The sequence below is a fragment of the Lemur catta genome, chromosome 12, assembly GCF_020740605.2.
Source record: "Lemur catta isolate mLemCat1 chromosome 12, mLemCat1.pri, whole genome shotgun sequence".
Lineage (NCBI taxonomy): Eukaryota > Metazoa > Chordata > Mammalia > Primates > Lemuridae > Lemur > Lemur catta.
This window is the reverse complement of record NC_059139.1, coordinates 3,226,965-3,251,080: the sequence shown is the minus strand read 5'-3', so window position 1 is coordinate 3,251,080 and position 24,116 is coordinate 3,226,965. Positions and strand designations below refer to the sequence as shown.

At 44.1% G+C, this 24,116-nt stretch overlaps 1 protein-coding gene across 1 annotated transcript in view; it reads right to left on the bottom strand.

Annotated features, from left to right (window-relative positions):
- ADAMTS16 (ADAM metallopeptidase with thrombospondin type 1 motif 16) overlaps window positions 1-24,116 on the bottom strand; it is a 125,640-nt gene that overhangs the window by 22,691 nt on the left and 78,833 nt on the right. The window contains exons 14-17 of the mRNA XM_045566084.1: window positions 23,182-23,305; window positions 22,520-22,764; window positions 20,471-20,609; window positions 11,322-11,448 (exon numbers count right to left, since the gene is read on the bottom strand). Coding sequence (XP_045422040.1) covers window positions 11,322-11,448; window positions 20,471-20,609; window positions 22,520-22,764; window positions 23,182-23,305 — 635 coding nt within the window. The remainder of the gene's footprint in view (window positions 1-11,321; window positions 11,449-20,470; window positions 20,610-22,519; window positions 22,765-23,181; window positions 23,306-24,116) is intronic.

Sequence of the window (24,116 nt, the reverse complement as noted above, 5' to 3'; positions counted from 1 at the left end):
GTTTTGGAAATTCCTTAATGATTCAGAATTGAATCAGTGTCAACATACTCAGGTTGCCACTCTTTCCGAATGGGTTTCCCTGAGTCATCGTGAGCATCCAGATTTTCTATACGGTCTGAAATGTCAATATCTTCCTGCCTTTCGAGGGAGCCTGTTACGTGGTGCTCTAGGGAAAGCCTGCGCGTCTAACACGAATTTAAACACTTCATGACTGACTTCAGCTCATTTTTCTTTCTTTTGAAATGAATGACCTTCCAACGTGAGACTGTTTAATTCACTTCTCAAGATGTGAAATGTTCCTTAGATCACAGAGGATTCCCCAACAGCTGTATCCAGCTTCCTTTCGTTGGATCCTCGATTTCTTGAGAAGGAATGTCGGCTTCCCATTCTATGACAGAAGTCTCTCCACCCCCACTGCGACGTCTTCCTTTTATGACAAGGATTTGAAAATGATGCCTCGATCCTCCTGCAGTTTCAGGCCTGCTGGCATTTCTGCATTAGGGTTTCCTGGACACTCACTGGGAGGTAAATGCTCAGAAATGATCCTCTCCAGGCCCTGAGCCGACTCACTTTTTGTAAGAATGCTTTCCAGGTGTCCTTGTGCAGCGTGCCTGGACTATAGGAGCCTGGACTGCAGCCACAGTGCTCCCGAGGCCTGTGAATGTCACCAGCAGGGGGTGCTGGGAGGGCCTGAGCCAAGCGGGGTTCCCAGTTAGGGCCATCCACAAAAGTTTTATGTAACGTCTACAGGGACAGGGTCACCAGGAATTGCCATAAATCCAATGGATTGTAAGAAGGAAACCAAAGAAGTGGATTGAATCCATATTTTACACAGATCAAATCTGCCAGCAGGCTAATAAACCCTGCATGAAATCGGCATCAATATTCTGCCCAGGTATGGGTCGCATTCCTTCCAGTCAGGCCATAAAGAGAGACAGCGCCGTGTCCACACGCTCTCTGTGTCCCTTTGTCCGTGGTTAGCTTGCTTACGCTGAACAAACAGGGAATCTCATTTTCTTGCTTTTACCAAATTTGTGAAAGCAGTCGATGACTGCGTTGACAGGTTATAAGGGTACGGACCTCCATAGGTGGGTCTGGGCAAAAAATTCAAAAGTAAAGGGCAGAAATGACAGTAGGCCCAGGAATACTGATGGTCGTTTCCACAAAACAACAGTAGGATTTAGGGTTTACAATGCTTTCTAAGAATCTGTAAGTTTTATCTTTCAAGCTGAGGCCCAGGTGTGAAGGCACGCCATACCACAGACGTATTTTCTGGCCAATGGATGCTGTTAGGCAGGGTGCCTGCCAAGAATATATGGCTAACATTGGAGGCTGGAGTCATCTTTCTTTATGAGGCTGGAACAATCCCATTCTCTGCAGGAAGGACTTCTCACTGTGGCACTTTGAGATTAATCAGATCCAGGAAACGAACACTTCTAGTAGGTAGAACAATATTTATGTAACCTCCTGGCTCCCATCCCTGTGAAACTACCTTTTCAGATGCCTCCATTCTTCTTCCAGACTCCTGCAGATTAGTTATTTCTTATTTTCTTACTAAGTCTTAGGTACCCATTGGTTGAATTTTTCCCATAAATTGGCTTCTATGTATTAGTAGATACTGAGGGGTTATAAAAACTTTTAAAAATATTTAATTAATATAGTTAGATATTTGGTTTAGTTGACCAAATGATTAAATTATAGTTACTGTTTCATTCTTTGGAATCAGACTCCTAATGTAAAGCTTCAGTCATTACATCACAAAACTTTATCAAACGAATGATGTTGTAAATGTCATATTCATCTATTGTTCTTAAAACACTGGTGCAGAATACCAAGGGAACACGAGGAAGAATGTACTACGCTGGTATCTCTATTAGCTGTATCATAACTGGTATAATTTATTAGTCTACTTTGCAAAAGAGTCTAGTGATTCTTTTTTAAATTTCAGAATATTATGGGGGTACAAATGTTAGTGTGAGTCAAAGTTATAAGTGTGTCCATGACCCAGACGGTGTGCACTGTACCCATCAGGTGTGAACAAGAGTCCAGTGATTCAGTGGCATTTACTTTCTATACATAGACATCAGAAGATACTGTATTTTATATTTAATGGTTTTACATATGCTCGGTATTCCCACAATGAGTTGGGGCAGACAAAGCCCATATTTAAAGACCTCATTCTCTAGTTCAGCTGGTTTAAATGACTCAGATTGGGAAGGCAGCCAACCAGTGTAGCATTTATAATAACTCATTCCCAAGTATCACATGCAGAACAGAGAAATAACGTCTGGGTAGGTTAGGTAGTACTGTGATGTCTTTCTTTAACTGCCTGCATGATGTAAGGTCTCCATGTGAGCAAGGAGCCATGAGAGAATTGCATTAGCATTCACAGACACGGGAAAGCAATCTGGGAAATTCAATGCTTTCGACTAAATAAAAGGTTCTCCTGAAAAAGAAGAAGTGAAGGCGTCTGAAATGCCGAGATCAGTGGAGGGTTGAATGCAGGTGTCTAAGATATGGGTCATTGTGTGTTATGGTCTAATAGGCATTAAACGACAGCAAACAGGCTGTGCAAAACCTCATTGTCCTGAATAAACCGATATATACTCCAAGCCTCTGAACAAAGTACAGTCCCACGATCCCTGCTGATCCATCCAAGGCCAAAATCCCTCTAGTTTATCGAATTCCTATAATACTAATATTGATAGCTGGTATTGAATGAGGTGCTTTATCTGTATGAAATATATAATCCTCACAACAGGTCTGTGTGGCAGGTATGATTATTGTGCTCATTTTCCAGATGAAGAACCTCAGGTTCAGAAATACTGACTCACGTACCCAAGGAGATGCAGGAGCATGTGGTGGAGCCTGGGCCCACACCTGTGCCCTGGGCTGTTGTGAGACCTGCCATCAGAGGTGGACTGGAGGCACACCCTGAATGTGGGTCCCAGTGGCCACTGGGAGAGTGTGGCCAGCTGCCAATTCTGGGAAACCTTCACAGCCGTCCTTCACCCAGCAGAAAGGCAGCCTTGTCTTCAGAGAGAAATACTGCTCCCACTCTGCGGACCAGCTCTGAGTTAACGTCTTTGGTAACTATTGGCCACACGACTATTGGCTGGGTGTGGACCATGCTTTTATAGCTTTATAAAGAAAGCACATCTCTGAAACTTTTCTTTTTTATCTTAGAAGTCATGATGAAGATTTTGGGAAAGACAGTCTAAGTAAAGTAGTATAGAGATTCCTTCCCTCCCTGCCAATCAAATAAAGGGCTGAGAAACGGTGAATGTATCAAGAGGACCAAAACAAAAGCACTGCTCACGTGACAAACCACCAGTACCGGTTCCTTAAGGCACCTGGACAAAGTTCACAGAGGAGCAAGCCCTGCAGCCAGGTGGTCTGCTCCATTTTTTGGTCAATACATGACCTGTCTGGAAATGCCCTGGGCAGAATGAGTTGGGAAAAAGAAACCTTACATGGAACCTATTTGAAGGTGGCATAGAAGCCCCTCCCCACAGAAATGTATACGTGAAAAAGGTATACAGCATTCAAAAACATTTTTAAAAATATTCTGAAGATGCCTGACTTCGGCAAATATAATTTCACAAAACGTAACCATGCTGTCAGGAAATGTGAAAGAATAAAAATTCTAGGAAGCAAGACATCAAGAAGGAGAAAAGAAGACAGGATTACACTAACGGAGCTGGTGTGAAGCAGCAGACAGGCACGGAAGCAGTTAGGAAATCCAGGGTGAGTCACTCTTCTGAAAAACGCCCTCCAGACACACGCCCGCTGGCCCGGAAAGGACTTGCACCCGGGAGCTCCACGGGAAGCTATAGTGCGAGGGGACTGGCCAGGCCACTGGGCCCATTTAAATAGACAATTACACCTGAACAACTGCAGTCAAGATTATAAAACAGAATTCAAATGTTCTAATTATTGAAAAAATAGAGGTACATAGTATAATAATAATGATGATGATAATAATAAAGCTAAACCTAAATGAGAAAACTGCAAGAAATTATTAATTAACAAAGATTGGGGCCTGACTGAAGTGAAAGGAACAGAGAATGAAAAAGTAAAAATGTGCTAATTGCTTTACTTGTCCAACAGTGACTTTATGGATTTAGTTTAATTTGTAAAGTTATTATAATAAATCAAGAAAGAGTGGCTTAAGCATACGATGTTAATTATAGTAGCATTGGAAATATGTTTTCTAACTAATAAAGGGGTACAAAAGACAAGAAAGCCATACAGCAACAGCTATAAAAGTAACAACAGAAAATCATGAAATAAGTAAAAACAGGACATAAACTTAGATGAAAGAATATAAGATTTATCTTTTGAAATATAGCACACAAATAATATCACAAACCAACCTTATGAAATGTATGCAAAATTACAAAGAAAATCCTATCAAATTAAAGCCACCAGAACAATAAAGAAGGCACAGAGATCGACTGGGGTTCATTACAGAACTGCAAGGATGGTGCAAGTGATCACACACCCCAGGCCTCATTCACCCAAGACTACAGAACAAGGATGTGCTTTTCTTTTCTTCATAAATTTAAATTCAGGATTGCTCACTGTTTTTGAATAGTGGATGTGAGTATGTTCAAATGTCCTCCAGTGATTTTGGGGTTGACACAGTGTCATTTACCCAAACACGCAGAACATTAGTCAACACTCAGCATCCTCTGTGACCCTGGGCCCCCAACAGTTTTTTTGCTTATAAAGCCCAAGATCCTGTGTGACTGGACAGGCAATATTCTTGATCACAGGAACAGTCACCATGGATCTGTGGCTGCACAGGCCGAGGTGACAGTGTCCTGTGGGCTTCCGGGGCATGGTGGGGGTTGAGGGCATGACTCTCACTGCCCTGTGCTGTGTGTAGAACATCACAAATTTTAAAAATAGATTTGTCAACTTTTTTCCTTAAAATCCCTCCAAGTCCACTATGAAACAGTTATGTAGGATAAAAGGCATTACCTAAAATTCAGTCATGCTTGAGAAAATAGAAACAAATAAATGTTCCCATGATAAGATAAACAAATCAAAACCCAATGGGCAGCATGTATCAAACGAAGAGCCACCACTCAATTGTGAAAACGTAGAAACATTGCAACTGGGATCAGGAACAAGAAAGAATACATTTTAGTATTGTTCTAGAAATATATGCCATTCCAATTAAACTAGGGGTGGGGGTGAACAAGAGGTATGAACTCTAGAGAAGGAAGCCAAAATTATCATTACTGGCTTATGATATTAAAAATATAAGATAATTGACAGAAAAAAATGGAAAATATAAAATTTTATTGTTTGGTTACAAAATTAATGTTTTTACCCTATAAAAATAATAACTGAATAAAATATAAAATTTCATTCACAGTATTAATAAAATTGTGAAATACTCAGGAAAAATAGAAATACTCATATTCACTCATGTAAATAAATCTATGAACTGTTCCTGAAGAACTCAGTGACCAAATGAAGTAATGAAGAAAAAAATGGTTTGCTAGGTGGCTTCCAAGTTTTCAAGATTTCAATTTTGCCTAAATTAATCTAATAATGCAATGTTATCTCAATCAAAAATTTCAAAAAAGATTATTTTTTAGTTTTTAACTTGGCAACATGAATACAAAGTTCATCTGGAGAAAACATTCAGGAAGAGCCCAGGTATTCTAAGAAGGACAAGCGTTAAAAGGAGAATTTTCCCTGCCAGGGAGTAAAGTATCCAGTTACCATCTGGAAACTATTCCTCTTGTATCTTCAATCCATTGTCCTGGAAGTTATGCTGTTAGTGTTTATGCTTAGAAAACTAGAGAGTTAAGATAAATGACATGAAAAGCCACTCCATTTAGATAAGCTGAAAAATATAAAGGAAGTAAATATTTGTATGATTTATAATTCATGTTTCAGAAACACGCGATAAAGATGCCTGATTCATGCTAAAATGCAGACAGAGGTGGGAGAGGCGAGGCGGGAGAGCCGTGGGAGGGTGTGCACCCGTCTGCGGCAAGGACGGTGCCAAGGAGGCCCCTGGCATGGGGCAGCAGGCTCAGGGTGCGCGGAGCTGGCTGCCCCAGCCCAGAGGGGCAGCTCGGAATTGCTTATTTCACCAGGATGTTCCTGCTAGTAGCTGAAGCCTTGCGGACATTTTAAGACCTTCTTCCTCCAGCAAGGAGACTCTTAGACTCCCAGCACCCTGCGCCCTGCAGAGAGTCATGACTTAGGGGGATTCCACTGGTCAAGCATCTCCGGGCTTGACAGGAATCCCACTGTGCGAGCCTTAGGTGCTACACAGGCCTCTGGGTGCCAGCAGGGCAGGTTCCCTTTTTCAGTTAAGTTAAAAATGAGAAGGCTGTGGATGAAGATATTTTAAAGGTTCCACTCCCCAATCCTTTTGGGACCCTCCTTCAAGTTGAACATGACACACGCCCCCCACTACACCTTGACACTTAAAGTCAGACAAAGCTGCTGTTCTGGGAAGGACGAGTGCTTTGTACTCGCTCGGTGCAGTGGCTTCAGCTCTGCGAGGCAGCTCAGAACAAAGCTACGGAGCACCCATGGCTTAGCGAGGGCCACGGGAGCTTCACGGGAGACAGTCAGGTACGAGAGAGACACACTGTCATCGTCAGAAACTTGGAACTTGAGTTTTCTGCCCACTTAATCAGGAAGAAAAAATTGTCAGTATCCTGGACAAGAGAGAAATATATCTTCCATTTCAGAGGAAAAGCAAAGCAACATTTTAAATTCTATATTCCCAACTCAATTGCTAAAATAAAATAATACAATAAAATAATAATCCACAGAGATTAATCTATGTAATGTAGGTTCATTATTCTGTGGTTCATCATTGATAATTTTGTTTCACAGACTAAATAGATAGTGAATTTGTTTCTCCTTTCAAGGAGCAAGGAGAGAAATAGCCAAGATTTAGTGAGTGTTTATTGCATCTGAAAGCTTTTTGCACAGAATCCTTGCCTTACCCGAGAGCAGGTGCTATGATTGCCCAGATCACAGCAAACCAAAGTGGGGAAGGTGGATTGCGCCCCGGCGGGCAGGCAGCCAGCACCGTGACCCACACTTTTCACACTTAAACCAGGAATGGGGGGACCCACTGGTCATCCTTAAGAGTTTCCCAGCCAGGGAAGGATGGCATTGGGTTCACAGTGAGGCTTCTGTATTATCTCAAATTTTTCTCTTTCAGGAGACAGTGCAAACATTATAAAACATGAGATAAAGACATCAAAAAGTTAGATGACGGTCTCTAGATTTTACTTAGGTGAATTTGGGGTAGCCCCAGCCTACTGCTTTCTACACACTGTCAGGAAGCATCAGTTCCACCTTCCCCTAGACTGACCCCTTTGCCATTGAATTGTGCCTTTTTCTTTCAGCACACAATGTTCTCGACAGAACTTGTTAAATTGCATCTGAATGAGTTAAGTATAGGAAACAGCACACAGAAGAATACAGAGGTGTCTTTGGCTCTGGACCCCTCAATACCGGAAAGAAAAACCATAGAGAAGAAGAGGTCGAGGAGGCCCAGTGAGAAAAACACCACTAGCCATTGTAGGGCTACACAGGTGACTCGTAAGGAAAAACAGTATCTTATGGAGGCTCTTCCAGAAGCAGCAGGGCCATGTGCCCATTGTGACAGGAGGGAAGGCAGAGCAGGTGGGCAGAGACGCAGGTGCGGTGTTGGTGGGAGGAAGGGGTGGTTGTTGACTGATTCCTTTCTCTGAAGTCTGAGGCCCCAGATGGCGAGGGTGGGGCAGGGAGGAGGAAGAAGGCTGGAGGGGGCTGGGGGTGATGTGAAATCACAGTCCCGTGGGGTGGGGAGCAAATGAACCAGGAATGGGCATTATGATTGCAGCCATCCGCCATCCTTGAGTGGCCACACTTTTTAGTGTGAGAACATGGGACTTTTCAGGCAGCGTTTAGCTACTGAGCTCTGTGTGTAGAGGGGCTGGGGGTGGGGGTAGGCAGGCTGGGTTGTCGGGGGAGTATAATGGAGGCAGAGCAGGGCAAGGCGGTTAGGGGCTGGTGAGGGAAGGTTTACAGCACTACCCACGGACTCTGGCCTGGGAAGGGGACTCGGGTCCTGGACAGTGAGGGGTGAAGGAAACAGCTTCCCCTGCAAGACAAAAGACACCTGCAGAGTGGATCCTGGAGCACACGTGCTGCACGCCAAGGGTCACAGCAGGTGGGGGTGTTCAGCATGGGTGTCACAGGCGAGGTGGCTATGACCTCGGAGAGTGGCTTAGCTGCCCCTACGCAGACCCAGCAGCCACAGCTTAAACAAGGGAGGTGGCAGACCCTTTCATGTGGAGTCTGGGCTGGCAGGCAGCTATGGGGCAGGGGGAGGACAGTTCTGCTCCAGGAAGCCACCAGGGACTTGGAACCCCTCTGTCTTGTTACTCAATCCCCGACAAGGCTGCCCCTGCCCACAGGCCCCGCTTCAGCCCATGGAGGTGGGAAGAGGAAGAGGAGGAGCAGCTGCTTTTTCAGGACTTGCCAGTGGCACATGCTGGCATCCCCAGACAAGGACCTGGGAGGATGGAAAGTGACATCTAGTTGGGCATCTGTGTATGTGAGTGTGTGTGTGAGTGCGTATGTGTGTGAGTATATGTGAGAGTGTGGGGGGGGAGGGGCTTCTATTAACAGAGACAAGGAGAACTGGACATGGATGGAGCGACAGACTGAATCGGGGAGGAAAAGACCGTCTGAGTGGGGACAGTGGAAGAACAGAGCGGCAGGTGTGCCAGAAGGATCACTCATGTGGATGTTAGTGTTGCCACAACCAACCCTGGCAGCAGCTGTGGTGACCACGCCTCGTCTGAGCGCTGAGTCTGAGACCCCAGGATGAGTCCAGAACACCCCAAACCTCTTGCTCCCGAGGTCCTCCCGAGGGCGCCCTGGAATACGGTTGGCGTAAGGCAGACACTTTGCGTGAGGATGTGTGCAGAACTGCAGGTGTGGGGTAGGTGTACTAAGGAGCAGTCGATTCGAGGAGATTTTGTGGTGTCTGGGCCGTGCCTGTTTCTTGGCGGTGGTGTCCAACCAAGACCTTCACAAAACCACCCGGAGGGACACAGGGGTCACAGAGCTTCATAATCATGGCATGTGACTACACATATTTTCTCTTTGTCATCTTACATCTTGGAAAACTGTGGCACAAAGGGGTGAAGCCACTTTCCCAAGGCTGCGGCACGAGCCTGGAGCTTTGGCACCTGCCGCAAGGGAACCGTGGTTCAGCCATTTGTCCTATGAGCACGACTGAGGTCCCAGGCCTGCCAAGGACAACTCTCACCCTTTGGGACATGTCAGAGGGAATAACAAGGATCAGATTCCAAGGAGATTTTCCCTCACAGTATGAGATCTCTGCACTGGGAACAAAGGTTTCGCTAAATGGATCTAAGAGCTGTCGATGACGGGCAAGCATGACGGCTGAGGGAAGGCAATTTGCCTGACTGCGTAAAGTTTACTAGATCTCTGTTACCGGCGCTGAAGAACTGCATTATGGTCTCCCTTGGGAAGTGATATCTGACATGTTTAAAATGCAGCCAGACAATCCGAAAGTAGCGAGTGACACTGAACGGGCAGCAGCACAGCCCCCTATTGAGCACATTTTACTTAAGATTCAGTGAAAAGCAGAAGTCTGGGTGACATCAGGAGGCGGAAGCTGCAAGAGGAGAGCTCCCATCCCGCGGGGTGTCCCAGCATCCTGGGCTTCCTCACACAGGAGCCCGGGCAGGCTGTGTCTGGGAGGCAGTGGGGAGCTGGGGAGGAAGAAAAAACAACCAACCAACTGACTACGATGACAGGAAATCAGGATTTAAACGAACTGTTCTGCTCTCTCCGAGAAGGAGCTGAAGAGCTGCCCGCTCTCCGGCCCACTGGGCAGAGGCCACGCTGTGCAAAGCCACGTGGCTTCCAGCTGCTGCGTCTGCTGCCCCCTCTCCCTCAGGGCCACCGGCCTTTCCTGCTTCCTGGGTCTGGGTTCTGAGGGCCTCCAGACTCAAGTGTCCCAACTGTCAGTCCATTTCTGAATTACGCGATGCTTAAAATCACACAGGTGGAAGCCCAGGCCTGGATAGCTCAGCCTGGGCTGAGTATTTCCTCCGGCATCCGCTGAGCAGACCGGGGCAGACTGGGCCACCAGGTTATGCCCGACCCGCTCACATGACGAGCTTGGGAAGTACCACTCCAGCACTCAGCATCCCCAACTACTCTGAGCTTTAACATTCTGATGGGTATACTTTGACACAACCAGTAAGCCCGGTTTCTCCTACACGTGAAAGTCTCTCTCTCTCTCACACGCAAACACAGACACAGACACACACACATTTCTTTCGGTCGAAGTGAGCGGTTTCTCCACTTTATAGCACAAGTAACTAGGTGCCCTGAGGTACCAGAGAGGATTCTCCCTTAGCAAACCTGGACAACAGAGTGTGAAAAGAGGAACTCGCACGTGGAGTGACCTTCTCACATCTGCAAGGTAATGAGGTTCCTTGGAGACTCTGACTGAAGGTCACGGTGATGTTGATGTCACCTGCAGCACAGGTGCAGACCTGGCTGTCCAGGTTGGGGACAAGCTGGTGCAACAGCTGAGGAAGTCTCTGTCCTCAACCAGAGCAGAGCCAGGCTCCCTGAGCCCTCTCTCCCACCAGGCCTCGACCCTGGCCTGCAAAGTCTTGACCAAACACTAGTGTGGTTTCCAGCAGCTCACGGTCGCATCCCTAGGGTGAACCAAGCCCCCTTACAGTGCCTGCCTGGGAAAGCTCGAGGCTTTGGTCAGAATCTCCTGTCGCTCCAGCCTTCACCTGGAGACAGCGCCCCTGTCTCCTGGTCTCGTGGGAAGGTGGGGGCCTAACTCCTATAAGCACCTGCTGGCAAACCCAGAGGGGTTTCACAAGAACCACAAGGAGCCACCTTCTTGCTTTTTGTAATTTTTCACTTCTCCAACTCTCCAGAGCCCCCTCAGCCCCCCTGCAGAGCTGATAAGCGGCCTCCATCTTATCAATTTAGGCTTAAGCTTAGAGAGACTGCCTCACTGTCATCACAGTGAGTTATCACTCCTGCTGGCCTGCAACTGATGAAAGTACAAACAAAACAAACAGGATGCCAGGACTGCCAGACCTTCCCGCTCAAACATACTGTGTAGGTCCCTTGTCCAGGCAGCTCTTGTCCCTTTTGCATCTTTTCTGTTGTGAATTATGAGGCTGTGAGAGCACTTCTCATTCTGTAAACTCAGAGCACCACCCACTCACTGAGCACGTCTGCAAACTGGGAAGCTGCTAGAGGAACACAGCACTTCTTACCTGGGAGGACAGGGAGCTACTTTGCAAGACACCAGCCCCGTGACAGGTCGGGTCTTGGGATTGCAGAAAGATGTGTTTACTTGAAACTTCAGGTCTCTGTAGCAGCCCTCTCTTGTGGTCATCTGCCCTGCAGGAAAGAGAGAAATGTAGAATGAAGACGCACAGATACGCCCGGTGGCAAAAGGCAGCTGAAGTGCTAATGAAATCTCTTCTTTAAAAATCTTAACAGTATCTGTACGTCTTTGGACATCTATGTATCCACATATATAAATGTAGATATTTGTATGTTGATTTAAACCTAGAAGCTGGCATTATGGAAAACATTAGAAATATTATCATGAAGATCAGGAATAAGAAAATAATTTTACTTATTACTAGTATTAGTTAAAATTATTTGGAGATACTGGCCCATAAACAAACTAGACAAAATAAAAGAATATAAGGTTATGACGGGTATAAAAAGGAAATAAAAGTCTCAGCGCCCCCCCCCCACCAACTCCTTATACAAAAAAGAAGGTAAAAGCCTCGGGTAACTGTGAAGAGCTGGCCCCCAGGTCACTCATTAAGCATTCATTGTTTATAGTCTGTTGCAAGTATGAATGCTCAAGAATGTGAATTGCCACATTAAAAGTGGGTTATTCACTGGCATACATAAGGAGGAACTCTTGGTGAATAGAGAATACAAATTATATAACGACATAGAAAAAGGTGACCATGAAGGCCCTTCTACAGGAGGGCACGCACATTTAGAACCGTGCGTGCAGGGAGAGGTGAGATGGGGTACACTAAAATGCTTACATTGGGTCAAGGAGGGTGTTATGAGGACCATTTGTCTTCTCTATTTTTTATTTATTTATGAAATTTGTAATGAAAAATAATCCTGATTCTTACAAATTTGGGCCTTCTTGAAGGTGGACACCCTGTCTGGCAGACACCCTGGAGTCTTGGCTTAAGGATGCAGGGCAGAAGGGGCCGACTTCTCCAGATGTCCCCAGTTGCTGGCAGTTTGTCCACCTGCTGCACTGGCCTGTCCTTCACCTCATTACTCATCTGTCCCCAGAGAGTGCAGCATCCGAAAGCCTGAAGGGGTCAATGGAGGGAGGGAGGATCCCGTGGCTAAGGGAACAGCTGATACTCGGTTTTTCTTTTGACCCATCTTGTATATTTATGACTGACAAGGACCACAGAACATCAGACTGGAAAGGACCTTAGAGGACCCCCTTAAAAAACACGTGTGCCCTAAGCACATGGGCACACGCACACACTGAAGAAACAGGGTGGGGAACCTGTTTAAATTCCTTCCTCAGCGGCAGGAAGGGAAGTCAGTCCCAAATCACACCCCTGCACCATGTCAGGGTCCTGCTCCCTGGGCCTGGGCCCCGACACTCACACCTGAACTCTTGGGGCACAAACAGGTGTCACATAGCTGGACTACCAGTGGGTGGGTTTGGGTTATGCTTTATGAAAGTGTTTTTCACACTCAATCCAGGGTTTCTGGGACTCACATAAGATCAGAAGGTCTTTGTTTGGTTTAAGGACTTGAAAATCTGAGCTCATGGGCTGGCCAAGAACATTTGAATTTCTTCTTCCACATTCCTGCTTTTGTCCCTTAATTTCTGTATGGCTCCTATCAGAGTAGTCCCCCTTTAGGATTTCTCTCCAAATCTTCTCTCAAACTCCTGCTTTTCTGCTGTCTATTCAGAACACTGTGCTAATCTATGTTTTGACCATCCGGTTACCTCACATGTAGGAAAAATGGCAAGAACTAAAAATTAAGCAAAAGAAACTACACTTAAGCTTTTGCACAAAGTGTTTTTCTTGCGTCTTTAATCAGAGACTTTTTGCTCACAATGTGCATGTAATCTGCATGCTTTTATGATCTTGGGTTCATCTACTTAGACCTACAATATTGAGTTTTTGTACACGACATCAACACTTCTTGTCCTTGGGCCTTCAGATTCCGGACTTAGACCATGCTCTGCCACCCCTCACCTTCCCACTTCAATGGAATTACAATTCTTGTTTTTCTAGTTCTTTAGCTTGCAGACAGTGGATAGTGAGACTTCACAGACTCCATAATCGTGTGAGCCAATCTCTCCTAATAAATCTCTTTCTATGTATGTAGGTAGGTAAATAGATAGACAGACGGATAGAAAGATATCTCCTTTTGGTTCTGTTTTTGTGGAGAACCCTAATACAACAACCCATAAAAACAATAATAGACATAAAAGTAAATTTATATGTTTCTTCCTTCGACTGATTTCAAATGTCTGAAAATTCTGAGAAAATAAAATATATATAGACGGCCGTATGTCCAGTGGCATTTAGGTTTTCCAAGGTCTATTTTTACACCAGTCTGTGGATAATTCTGTTTTCAGATGAGTTCGCCTGAAGGAATGGGGTCTCCTAAGCCATTTAGCTAAACATTTATGGAGACCTGGGTATTATTTCTCTGACTAATGGTACATCTGTGAAGCAATTTTTCAACAGTGCTTATAATCACTTAATTTTTTCAGAGGGAAAAATCACATAATCCATAGGTATGCCAGAATCATGCTGGCCAATTTTTTAAAATGATCCACATTAGTAGATAAGAGAGAGGAAGAGTAAAAAATTCAAAAGATAAAGTAAGAAAGTCAGAGAGAACAACCCGACTAACTGCAGGAAGATGAGTCCTGACCACAGAAGCGGTGAGTTTCCTGAGCAGTGAGCTCAGGAACCACTTTTATCTTTTTACAGAAACCAACCCTGGCCAGTTCTTTGGAAACCACTTAAGAATCTATATTTTGCCAAAGTATCTGTAACAAGAGTATTCAGTCTGAAAGACTGTGATTTTTATCAAAGAATCTCTAGGTTTTCAATAATTCTAACTATAGAATGAATTCCAGCTGGTGCTAAAAGCTTTATCCTTATTTAGTAATAGAAAAGAAAAAAAAATCAAACCAATCCCATAAGCAAAACTACACAGAAAACTGGACAATATTTCACAAATGAATGAGAGCATGGGCTCTGGTGAGAAGCATGTGCTGTCTCCACGCTACGTGCTGGCTGCATTACTGTGGTGTTACACATGAGCATTACAGAACTTGAAACAGGGAGAGCAAGGACAGCTCTAGGAAACCAGAGTGGGTGTGTTCCTGGGAGCTGTTCAAATTCTGAATGAGTTCCAGGTGTATTTAAGGGACAGCTTTCCCTGGGCACAATCTCTATGAGCATATGGCATCCTAATGTGCACCAGAGCTCAGAGGGTGCAGTGACATTCATTTATGGATGGCAGTGACTTGTCTTACCATAAGTGGACACTCTGCTTACCAGGGAACTGGCTCCACTATCCGGTTTGCCTGACAGTCTTGACCTGTCAAAAATGGCAGAGGGACACGCTGCCCATCTGGATGTAGGCACGCATGACCCATCTTTAAGGTTTCGGGTTTGCAGACCTGAAGCCTCATGTGCACAGTGGAGCCCACAGTGTGGGGGTGGAGAGGAGTGGGCTGTGGCCACAAGATGGAAATGTGGGAGGGCCCCCAACACGCCTGAAGAGGGGAGGTTTGTGGAAAATTGAGAGATTCTGCAAATGGGGGAGTATTCCTGCTCCCTAGGAAGAGGTAGCTTCCTTGTCTCATCCTGGACCTCTGAGCACATGGCCCAGGCCCCTGAAGAATATGCTCCCTTCTGGAAGACAAACTGTCTTTTTTTTTTTCCTCTGCTTTTTCTGGGGAAGGAGCTTGGAAGGGTAATGTATTTTGTAATTTATACGGACTTGGACAAATCACAGAAAGCATTTTTGAGTAGATCAACTCAAAGATGACCCAAGGCAGGGAGAAAAGAACAAGAATCATTTCAAGTTGATCTCTGGGATCTAACCCTGTAAGTAAAGTTTAAAAGAGAGAGATGCACACTCACTCTAAGAGTCAGAACATTCTAGCACACAAAGGAAGGATGGGAAGGTCTAATTTGAAGCAGTTCCTGTGAAAAAGATCTAGAGATTTTAGCCAACTAGATGAGTAACAGGAACCAAAAAGCACTCTTGCTCTTCAGAAGCTCTCTCAGCGACACAGCTCGGAGGAAGACGGGCATCCCAAGTGCAGCAGAACAGTGCAGCTTTCTGCGCTGCAGCCCTGGCGTTCTGAGTTCTCGTCCCTCTTCCCACACACGCGCTTTACAGCCTTGCATCGATACACATGGCACACGGGCGACTCCTCGCTCCAGATTTCCAATGCTTTTGATAACAGGACCACATCATTTTTCTTTATAAACTCAGAATTCGGTGTAGTGCCTCACACACATTTAAGAAAGAAGTGCGAGACTGAAGAACTCAATTCCTTGGCTGAGATACACAGATGTGCAGTACCTCAATTAGCTACAATACTAAAAAGTCAAGGAATGGTTTTCAAGTAAAGCACCAACTACTTTGTTATTTCATTGCTCAATTCAGACACAGAAGGAACCAAGCCAAGGCTCTTGCATTTTCCCAGGTGGCTTTAAGAAGTTTGAAGTTCAAATCCAAATGCACAAGCATTTGCTGATTGAACAAATGAATGAATGAATGCTTTGACAGCAACAAAATAAGGGCAAGGTAACTAATGATTTCAACCATTTCTCCAAACCTAACCCCTAAATGAATTAAAAATCAAGCCCTAGGAATATCTGTAGATGGTGAGGAGAATATAATTGGAAAAATATAAGAGAGGTTAGTTTATAAGCCAGTTGTAAGATTTGTCTGAGGAATTTTAATTGTGAATTAGATGAATATATTCATTTGAAGAAAAAAGGCATCCTCCCCAGACATTGCATGATGCACAGTAGAGAGTTTGAAACATAACTATAAGCCAAAATTTAATAAGCATTTTATTTGGAAGTAAATCAGAGGTTGAAGATTAGTCTTTTGGAATGTACTAAACCAACTGAATCATAAATGCTGACTTTTTTTTTTTTTTTTTTTGAGACAGAGTCTCACTCTGTTGCCCGGGCTAGAGTGAGTGCCATGGCGTCAGCCTAGCTCACAGCAACCTCAAACTCCTGGGCTCGAGCAATCCTCCTGCCTCAGCCTCCCAAGTAGCTGGGACTACAGGCATGTACCACCATGCATGGCTAATTTTTTCTATATATATATATATGTTTTTAGCTGTCTGTATAATTTCTTTTCTATTTTAGTAGAGACGGGGTCTCACTCTTGCTCAGACTGGTCTCAAACTCCTGAGCTCAAACAATCCGCCCGCCTCAGCCTCCCAGAGTGCTAGGATTACAGGCGTGAGCCACCTTGCCCGGCCATAAATGCTGACTTTTAAAAAGGACAAGAACGTACGTAATTTTGAGAAAAGGCCAATGCCTTTACAAGGTAAGTGAGAGTCTAGTGTGGTCCCTCTCACGTCACAGAGTCTCGTCTCAGACACAGCACAATCGGCTGCTCCCGTCCCGACAGTGCGCTCAGCTTGTCTCCCTGTTCCAGTCTTCAGTCCTGTCACCAATGCCCCAGACACTGGCGAGAGTCCTGCGGGGCACAGCTAAGCGGGGGTATTGAAATAACATTGTGATCACACCATGAAAGTGAGAGGACAGGAAAAAGGAACAGAAGCAGCTGTCAGAAAGGGAGACAGAAGGCACTACCTGCCCGCAACCACCTATCAGGAAATGACTCCCTGTGGACAGATGGGGCCATTGAAAGAGATAAGGAAATGGGATCTCTTGCAATCAAAAAGAATTATCCATCCTCTACTGATGCTACGCAATGTTTCTAGAATGTAGCAAGAGGTGGAGGAAATGTTCTGTCTTCTCCCAGTTCACTGGTTCCCTAACTGTCCCTTGTAGACCCTTAAATTCACAAAACGATAGCTAATAAAAAGATGGTTTAAAAGTTTCAAATCCAGCATATTGGGAAGTCCATTGAAGAGAAATCTTAAAAATATAAAATATGCAGATAAAATGAAAATGATGTCTATACTTTTCCTTTTCCTTTGAGAATTAGGTCAAGAATTGTCAGGGGATACACTGACCTAAGCCATTAAGAAATTAGTAGTCAAATGTTACTTCTATCGGACTCACTGGTGAAGTCAGTTATTCTTTTACAGAACTGAAAAAGTGAGAAAGATATTCATTTTGGATTTTCACTCTCCAGTGTTAGTCATTGAAGCAGTTAAATATGCTATTTTCAGATAATACATAATTTAAATAACCCAATTTAACCTTTAGAATTCAGAAGGCTCCAACACAACAGAACTAATGAAGCATTTTATAAACTTAAAATAACCAAGGATTTAGTTCTAAAAGACTGGTATCACCAGATAACACCAAATCCTGAAACTCCCAAAGTTCAGAAAGGCAGACAGTAAGTTGCGATAAACTGTTTAATGAAGATAACCCCTCACAATGGGAAATTAAGCCTGGGGAAATAAAAGCTCTTGCCTCAAAATAAATCACAGCAATTAACACTCAATGAATAACTATGTGATTTGAGACTATTGGGGGGAATTTGGCAAGCCCACCAAACATAGATCAAAGAGAAACTGAATACCAGAACTGAACAAGATCAGCCCTAACCCTGAGCGACAGTGAAACTTCAGCATTGTCTGCATGTGTGGTCGCCTCCTAGTTGCTGATATTTCAGTCTTACATTCATGGGACTACGACGCCCAGTAATAAGTAATCGCTATATTACGAAAGGAAGACGGGAAGATGAAGAACATATTATACCCCTAGTAGAATCATCTTTGTTACAGAATGTGAACGGTCACCAACCCACCAGAAACGTGCTCAGTGGGAGTCTGGTTGTGGTGGGGAGACTCGCGCATAGGAGTCAGTGAACTTGTTTGAATCCAGTTTCCTGCTAGGCTATCTCAAGCAATTCCCAAAACTGCTGAGCCTATAATTTCAATAGAATGAGGGACAATACTACTGAGACTTCTAAGATGATAAAAATGATTGCTTCCAGGCATTGATATTGATAAAGTCTTTAAACTTCACAGACAGGGGGCTGTTTCAAAAATTCTAAGGAACACACCCTGCAGAAGCCAAGGCTTGAGCCTGATCAGCTGCCTCCAAGCCTGTGGTCTGTCTACTCCTAACTGTCAGGGGTTTCCACAAGATGTCCTATGGGAAAACACATAGTACGTGCTCAGTACATGGTAACGACGTGTTTCTTACTTTCATCTTGCTTGTGTAGGAAATAAACAATCCTGGGAATACCAAGGGAGGAAGGAGAGAGAACAGGAGAATGAGGCTGTGCCTTTATGTGTCTATGAAAACAGAGGAGGAGAGAGTATACTTGAAGCTCTGCAGGATGACCATTTTAACAAGCACATGCACTTCCTGATCATGCACACATGGCCAGTGAGGGGGGCTTGATTAGGTGCTGAGTCTTTGGACCTATGAAGCAGGTCGGGTTTCCCAGACGAGCTGTGGCCTACAGAAGGGGATAAAACACTAGACCTCCTGCAGTACTCCATCTAGCTGTTGAATTGAGAAATCCTAATTTTCTAGCAAATTTCTATCGAAATTGAAAACAAGCAACACATTCACTGACTCTACACTGCAGTTCTTTAGCAAAATGATTATGGAATGGATTTCGGGTTGATTTTCTCCAGGAACTGTCAATGTGAGAGTTATTCCTTAGGGATAATTAAGTGATTTGTAAGTACTCTGATCATCCATTCAGTGTCTTTCAGGACAAGTAACTTGGTAGCAGCTCAGAAAACCAAGAGTTGCTCTGATTGCTCAACTCTCAACAGGAAGACACAGATGAAATTGTTGTAATGAATATAATCATTTACTGGCCGTCCTTTTCAGACGTTTCCATGTAATTCATTATACTTTTTTTCACCAAATGAAAATGTATAAGAAAGAGTTCTGAAATTCATTCATGTCCTTACACAAATACAAAGCTTTAAGATTCAATTGTTATTCTAATCAAATACTATGTATTAGATGATCCTAAACAGGAAGAGGCAGAACCACAGAGAAGCCCACACATTGCAGCTTTCTGACTGAAGGAAGATGGTGGCTCACATGGGCCACACGGCCAGTGGAGGATGCTGCAAACTTCTCTGGCTGCCACTGGACGTGTTAGCTCACTAGCCTTCCGTGCAGAAGGGAATCATGTTTTTCCTCAGGAAGTTTTTAATGTCAGAATCATTAGCTTTGCTAGAGCCCATGATTAAAATAGTTTATTCTTAGTTTGTACTGGTAAGAATAACATATGTCAGGCACATAGTGTTAATTTTTAGGACTAATTATGGTTTTTTGTTAATCTTTCTGCTTTCCTTTGTTTTCTTCATCTCACTTATTTAGAGCAACTATTAAGAACATATGAATTCATTTTTATTTTTTCTTTCCTCATTCATTACATGCTTTCTTTATGCAAGTTCTCCCATATGTACTAACTTCTTAATTATTAAAACCTGGAATGTACAAAGCTGAAATCCACTTGTTCAGATGGAAGCTTGTCTGTTTCATAAATATCCAGATAGAATTTTCTATTTTTTTTTAAATTTGCAAACATTTACTCACTACCCTTCATCAGACAGTACATATTGGCCCTAGCTAAAACTTTTGTTTAGTAGAACCAGCTTTACAATTTAAACATGAACTTAAAACTTTTACAATATAAGACAACAAAGCCTCCTATTTTCATGTGACGTTCTTTTTAACATGCTTTTTCTTGACATTCTCATTGCAACTTTCATAAGATTCTTACATTTTCTGGGTGAATCTGATCATATGACTTGAAGGAAAATTTCTACCCAGTAAATTTTTTGAAAAATATTAGTAAAAAAAAAAAAAAAAACACTCATTCTATATCATTGTATGTTCCTCACAATTTTCTATTTCTTATCACCAACATGACATGTCTAAATATTATAGTGACTTTCATTTGAATAATCTCAAGTAACAAAAGAATCCTTTTAAAAAATTTTAAATGAGATGAAAAGCAGGAACAAATACACCAAATGACCTCCTCATGCCACATACCAAAGTAGAAGGTAGCTCAGGCTTGCAAGTGACACTCAGGGCCACCCTTCCCCACTCCACTTTTGGGAATGTTACTGTCACCCTCAGAGAGAGGCCTTGTTAGGACTCTACAAAGACCAGGGCAGCCCTGAATGTGCCTGGGCACCAACATGCCCACGTCCAAGGGCAGCACGGGCAGCACCTACCCCCTCCGCAGGAGACGGAGCATGCAGAGCGCCGGACGGCCCAAGTATAGCTGGGCAGGGCGGTGGGCTTCTTCTCAGCCTCCACCCGAGGTACTGAGTATTCCCAGGCAACGCCTGGGTTCCTTCCCTGAAACAGAAGCTACGAAATAGGAAAGGGGAAAAATAAAACGAATTAATGTGAGACCAGCAGATACATGCTAATTTGCTTTAAACTATTTAAAACAACAATACTGACAAAAAGTTGGTTATGATGGTAACGTAAACACAGCCCATCCTCTAAAATTTCCATCAACTTTCTTAAATAGAAATAACACTCTCATCTAGACTCAAGCAAACCCAGAAAAATGTCTAGACATTCTCTCTCACCTTACATTTAGTGTGTTCCTCCATACAAAACATTAAACATCTTGCAAACTAACAAAAGGTCCTAGGCATTTCTTTGGAACCCCTGCAAATCCTCTGCACCTGACAGAATCAGAAAGTGACACCTACTAAGCACTGTTGCACTTTCTAGTGGGTTCCAAATAACCCTGAACACTTAAATAGACATCATCCATGCCCGATCAAAGTTCAGTTAGCGCACTTTCTACTCTGAGAGATGAGGGGGGCTTTTGTCTACTGGCAGATGTCCTTTAGGTCCAGGGAAAAGACATTTTGTTACTAAAGAAGATCACTCAGAACTGGCATCCCTGTGAGTCACAGTTTAGGGCATGAGATTGAATTGGACTCTTGGCTTGAAACCCAGTCATACGGATCAGTTACCATTTCTCTCATAATCTATCAGATCCTTGGATCTCAGTGAGAAGGATTTTTTTGAAACCTCACTGTTAACCTGTTCATACAAATTCCATGCCTAGGTCTTGGAGTCTTTGCTGTCCTAGATACGAGGCTCGTGTGCCCTTCCCTGACTCCCCTGACACCATGCTCCACCCCCTGCTGATGACACAGCTCAAGTCTTAGTTGGTGCAGAGGTGGTGGGACAGGTACAAGCCCAGGACAGGTGATTGCAGTGCAAGGCCACTGAGATGCTTCACGGCCCTAATATTCTGAGCCTTTGCAACTCTTCTCCTATCAGGAACTGTTTCCTAATAAGCCTCCACTCATTTTCAACACTAACCCACCTCTCTCTCTGATTATTAAAGCTAGAAGCCTTAGAAGGTGGGAGAGACACTATCAAAGGAGTTCAGGATGAATATGTCCACACAGGGGAGGAAGGAGGAAGATGGAGGCGGGACCTGTGAAGGGGCTGCAGCTGTCCCGCACCTGAGCCACACCGGGTCATCCAGGGAAGCATCTCTCAGGAAGACAAGAGTGTAAGACAGGGCTGACAGTCCCAGGCAGCAGATGGGGGCGTCTGGGTGGCTACCACCTCCAGAGCAAGGTAAGTGTTTATGGGGCAACTTTAGAACCAAGTGCTTTTCCTTGACTGTGCATAGAAATATGACAAGGTCAGGGGTTAGCACATCCACTGCCTGCCACTGCCACCCTCCCAGTCCCATGGGATAGACAGTGCTGCCAGAGAAGCCTGACTGTATTTTGAGAGCTCGGCATTCACAGGTAGAAAACAGAAGGGCTTGGGTCAGGAGGGCACAGGGCCAGTGTGACTGCTGAGCTGTGGCTAGCAAAGGTTAACACTGTGACACAGGGAGGAGGCCTCCTCTGGCTGTTGTCTGCCCCTACTGTCACAGGACACAGCAGCAGAATGCTGACCCACCCCAAGTGCAAGCAGAGATAGAGCCCCCCACTGCAAAAAAAATATGTGTTTACCTCTCAACTTACCGGAGAGAAGACGTCTGCAAAAACTGCTGATAAATAACCTCAAATAGGAACACATGTGAGTACATAAATACAAACTTAATCATATACCAAAAAAATGAAAGATAATCCAAACAAATCTACTGCCCCATTCAGCCTATGGATGGATTACTCTTGTTTTAGATAACTGTAAACATTCTTCTATGTACTGAAAATTATGCCAACAGCCATGGACCTATTACAATACCAGAAGACTCCCAAATCCAAGCCCTAAAATGAAGAGGCTGGCCTCACCTCCACGATCAATGTCTCGTTGGTTGGTCCAGGAGAGAGTAAGTTCTCAGGTTCATTATAGGACCGTCTGTAGTCAAAGGCAGTGCCCGAAAACTTGTATTGGCCAGGCCAGTCCACAGTCCAGTGTCCATTCAGGTAGTATCTTTTGAGGGCATTTCGCACAGAAATGTAGGAGGTAGAGACGTTCATTTCATAGATGCGAATGCTCCGGGCTCCAGGAGGGATGGTGACCATGTGATAATACTCTAGGTGAAGGAAGTGAGGGAAGATACAGTATTTCATTCGATCATGCCAATGCAGAATCCCTTAGCAACTTCAGTTCTCAGTAACCAAAACCTGAGAATCCACATTTGGAACTAGGGGAATATCTGTTTTGGCAGTCAGTTACATCAGACCTATAAGTGACTTCTTTTCATTAATTGGAGCTGAGCTCTTGTGATTTTCACTATTCCTAAGAATGATTTTAATTCAAGTAGCCACTTCCAATCAAAGCAAAAGGTCTGAGAAGCACAGCACTAGCGGAGGCAGGAAAGGAGCCAGGGGAAGGCTATTCGGACTCTGACCACCGGCTGTCTCCACTGTCACCTCAAGCTCCTCCCACTAAAGAGCTCCTGTGAAAATCTCCTTTTCCCAAGCCTTGCAGGCAGCTCTGAAGTACTCACGGTTGGTGTGGTGGAGCTTGGTGTAGAGCCCCCTGTGAGTCGTGCAGTCTGAGTTATTCCCCCTGCAGACCCCACAGGCGTCTTCAACAGCATCAGACCCAAGGACATTGTCACATCCAACTCTCTGGAGGACCCACAAGGTCACATGTCATTCATGAAAGAAAGGACAACACAAGCACTAATGTCACCAACCTCTTGCAAGAAACATCATCCCCACTAGGGCTGAAAATTTCACCAACTCAGGGTAGTTAACAAATATTTATTGGATACCCAATATGTGCCCAGTGGGACTGCAGTGCTACTCTTCATATCCAAAGTAGGAAGCTCTTAAATGGGAAACAGAACCTGTCCTGCTCAGTATTGTTACACAACTGCAGAATCTTGAGCCCTAGATTAAACCTATAGGTCATCATGTTGGAGACACAGGTGAATTTCAGACTGACATAAAGGCTTAGTGCAATGACAAGCAATGCGTCTACACAAGGTTCCATTAAAATATGTCATTGTGCTTTTGAATAGTCTGTGCAATGACAGAGAAGGAACAGAAGACATGTGGAAATTCCCCTCAGTAGTAACTATGCAAAGGGCATGTTTGTCCAATGCCTTAGAACCTCAGGCACTCGTTATAACTTCCATGATGCTTGTTTGTCTTACATTTCCTAATAAAGAGAATAGATTCTCTATTTTAAAAATCCATTCAGAAACAAAATATAGTCCACAATCCTTCGCTTGAAATCCTTACAGTTAGATGCATTTCAGAACTAAGAGTTTTTAGAATTTAAGACAGGTAATGGGTATCATGCATATAATGCATATGAGAGTACCAGAGGGCCTAGGGCAGAATCCCATAATAAACACATTAACGTTTCTATAGCAAAAAGCATGTGTTTACACTAAGTAGGATGAATAAAATTGATCAATAGTTTCACATCAGT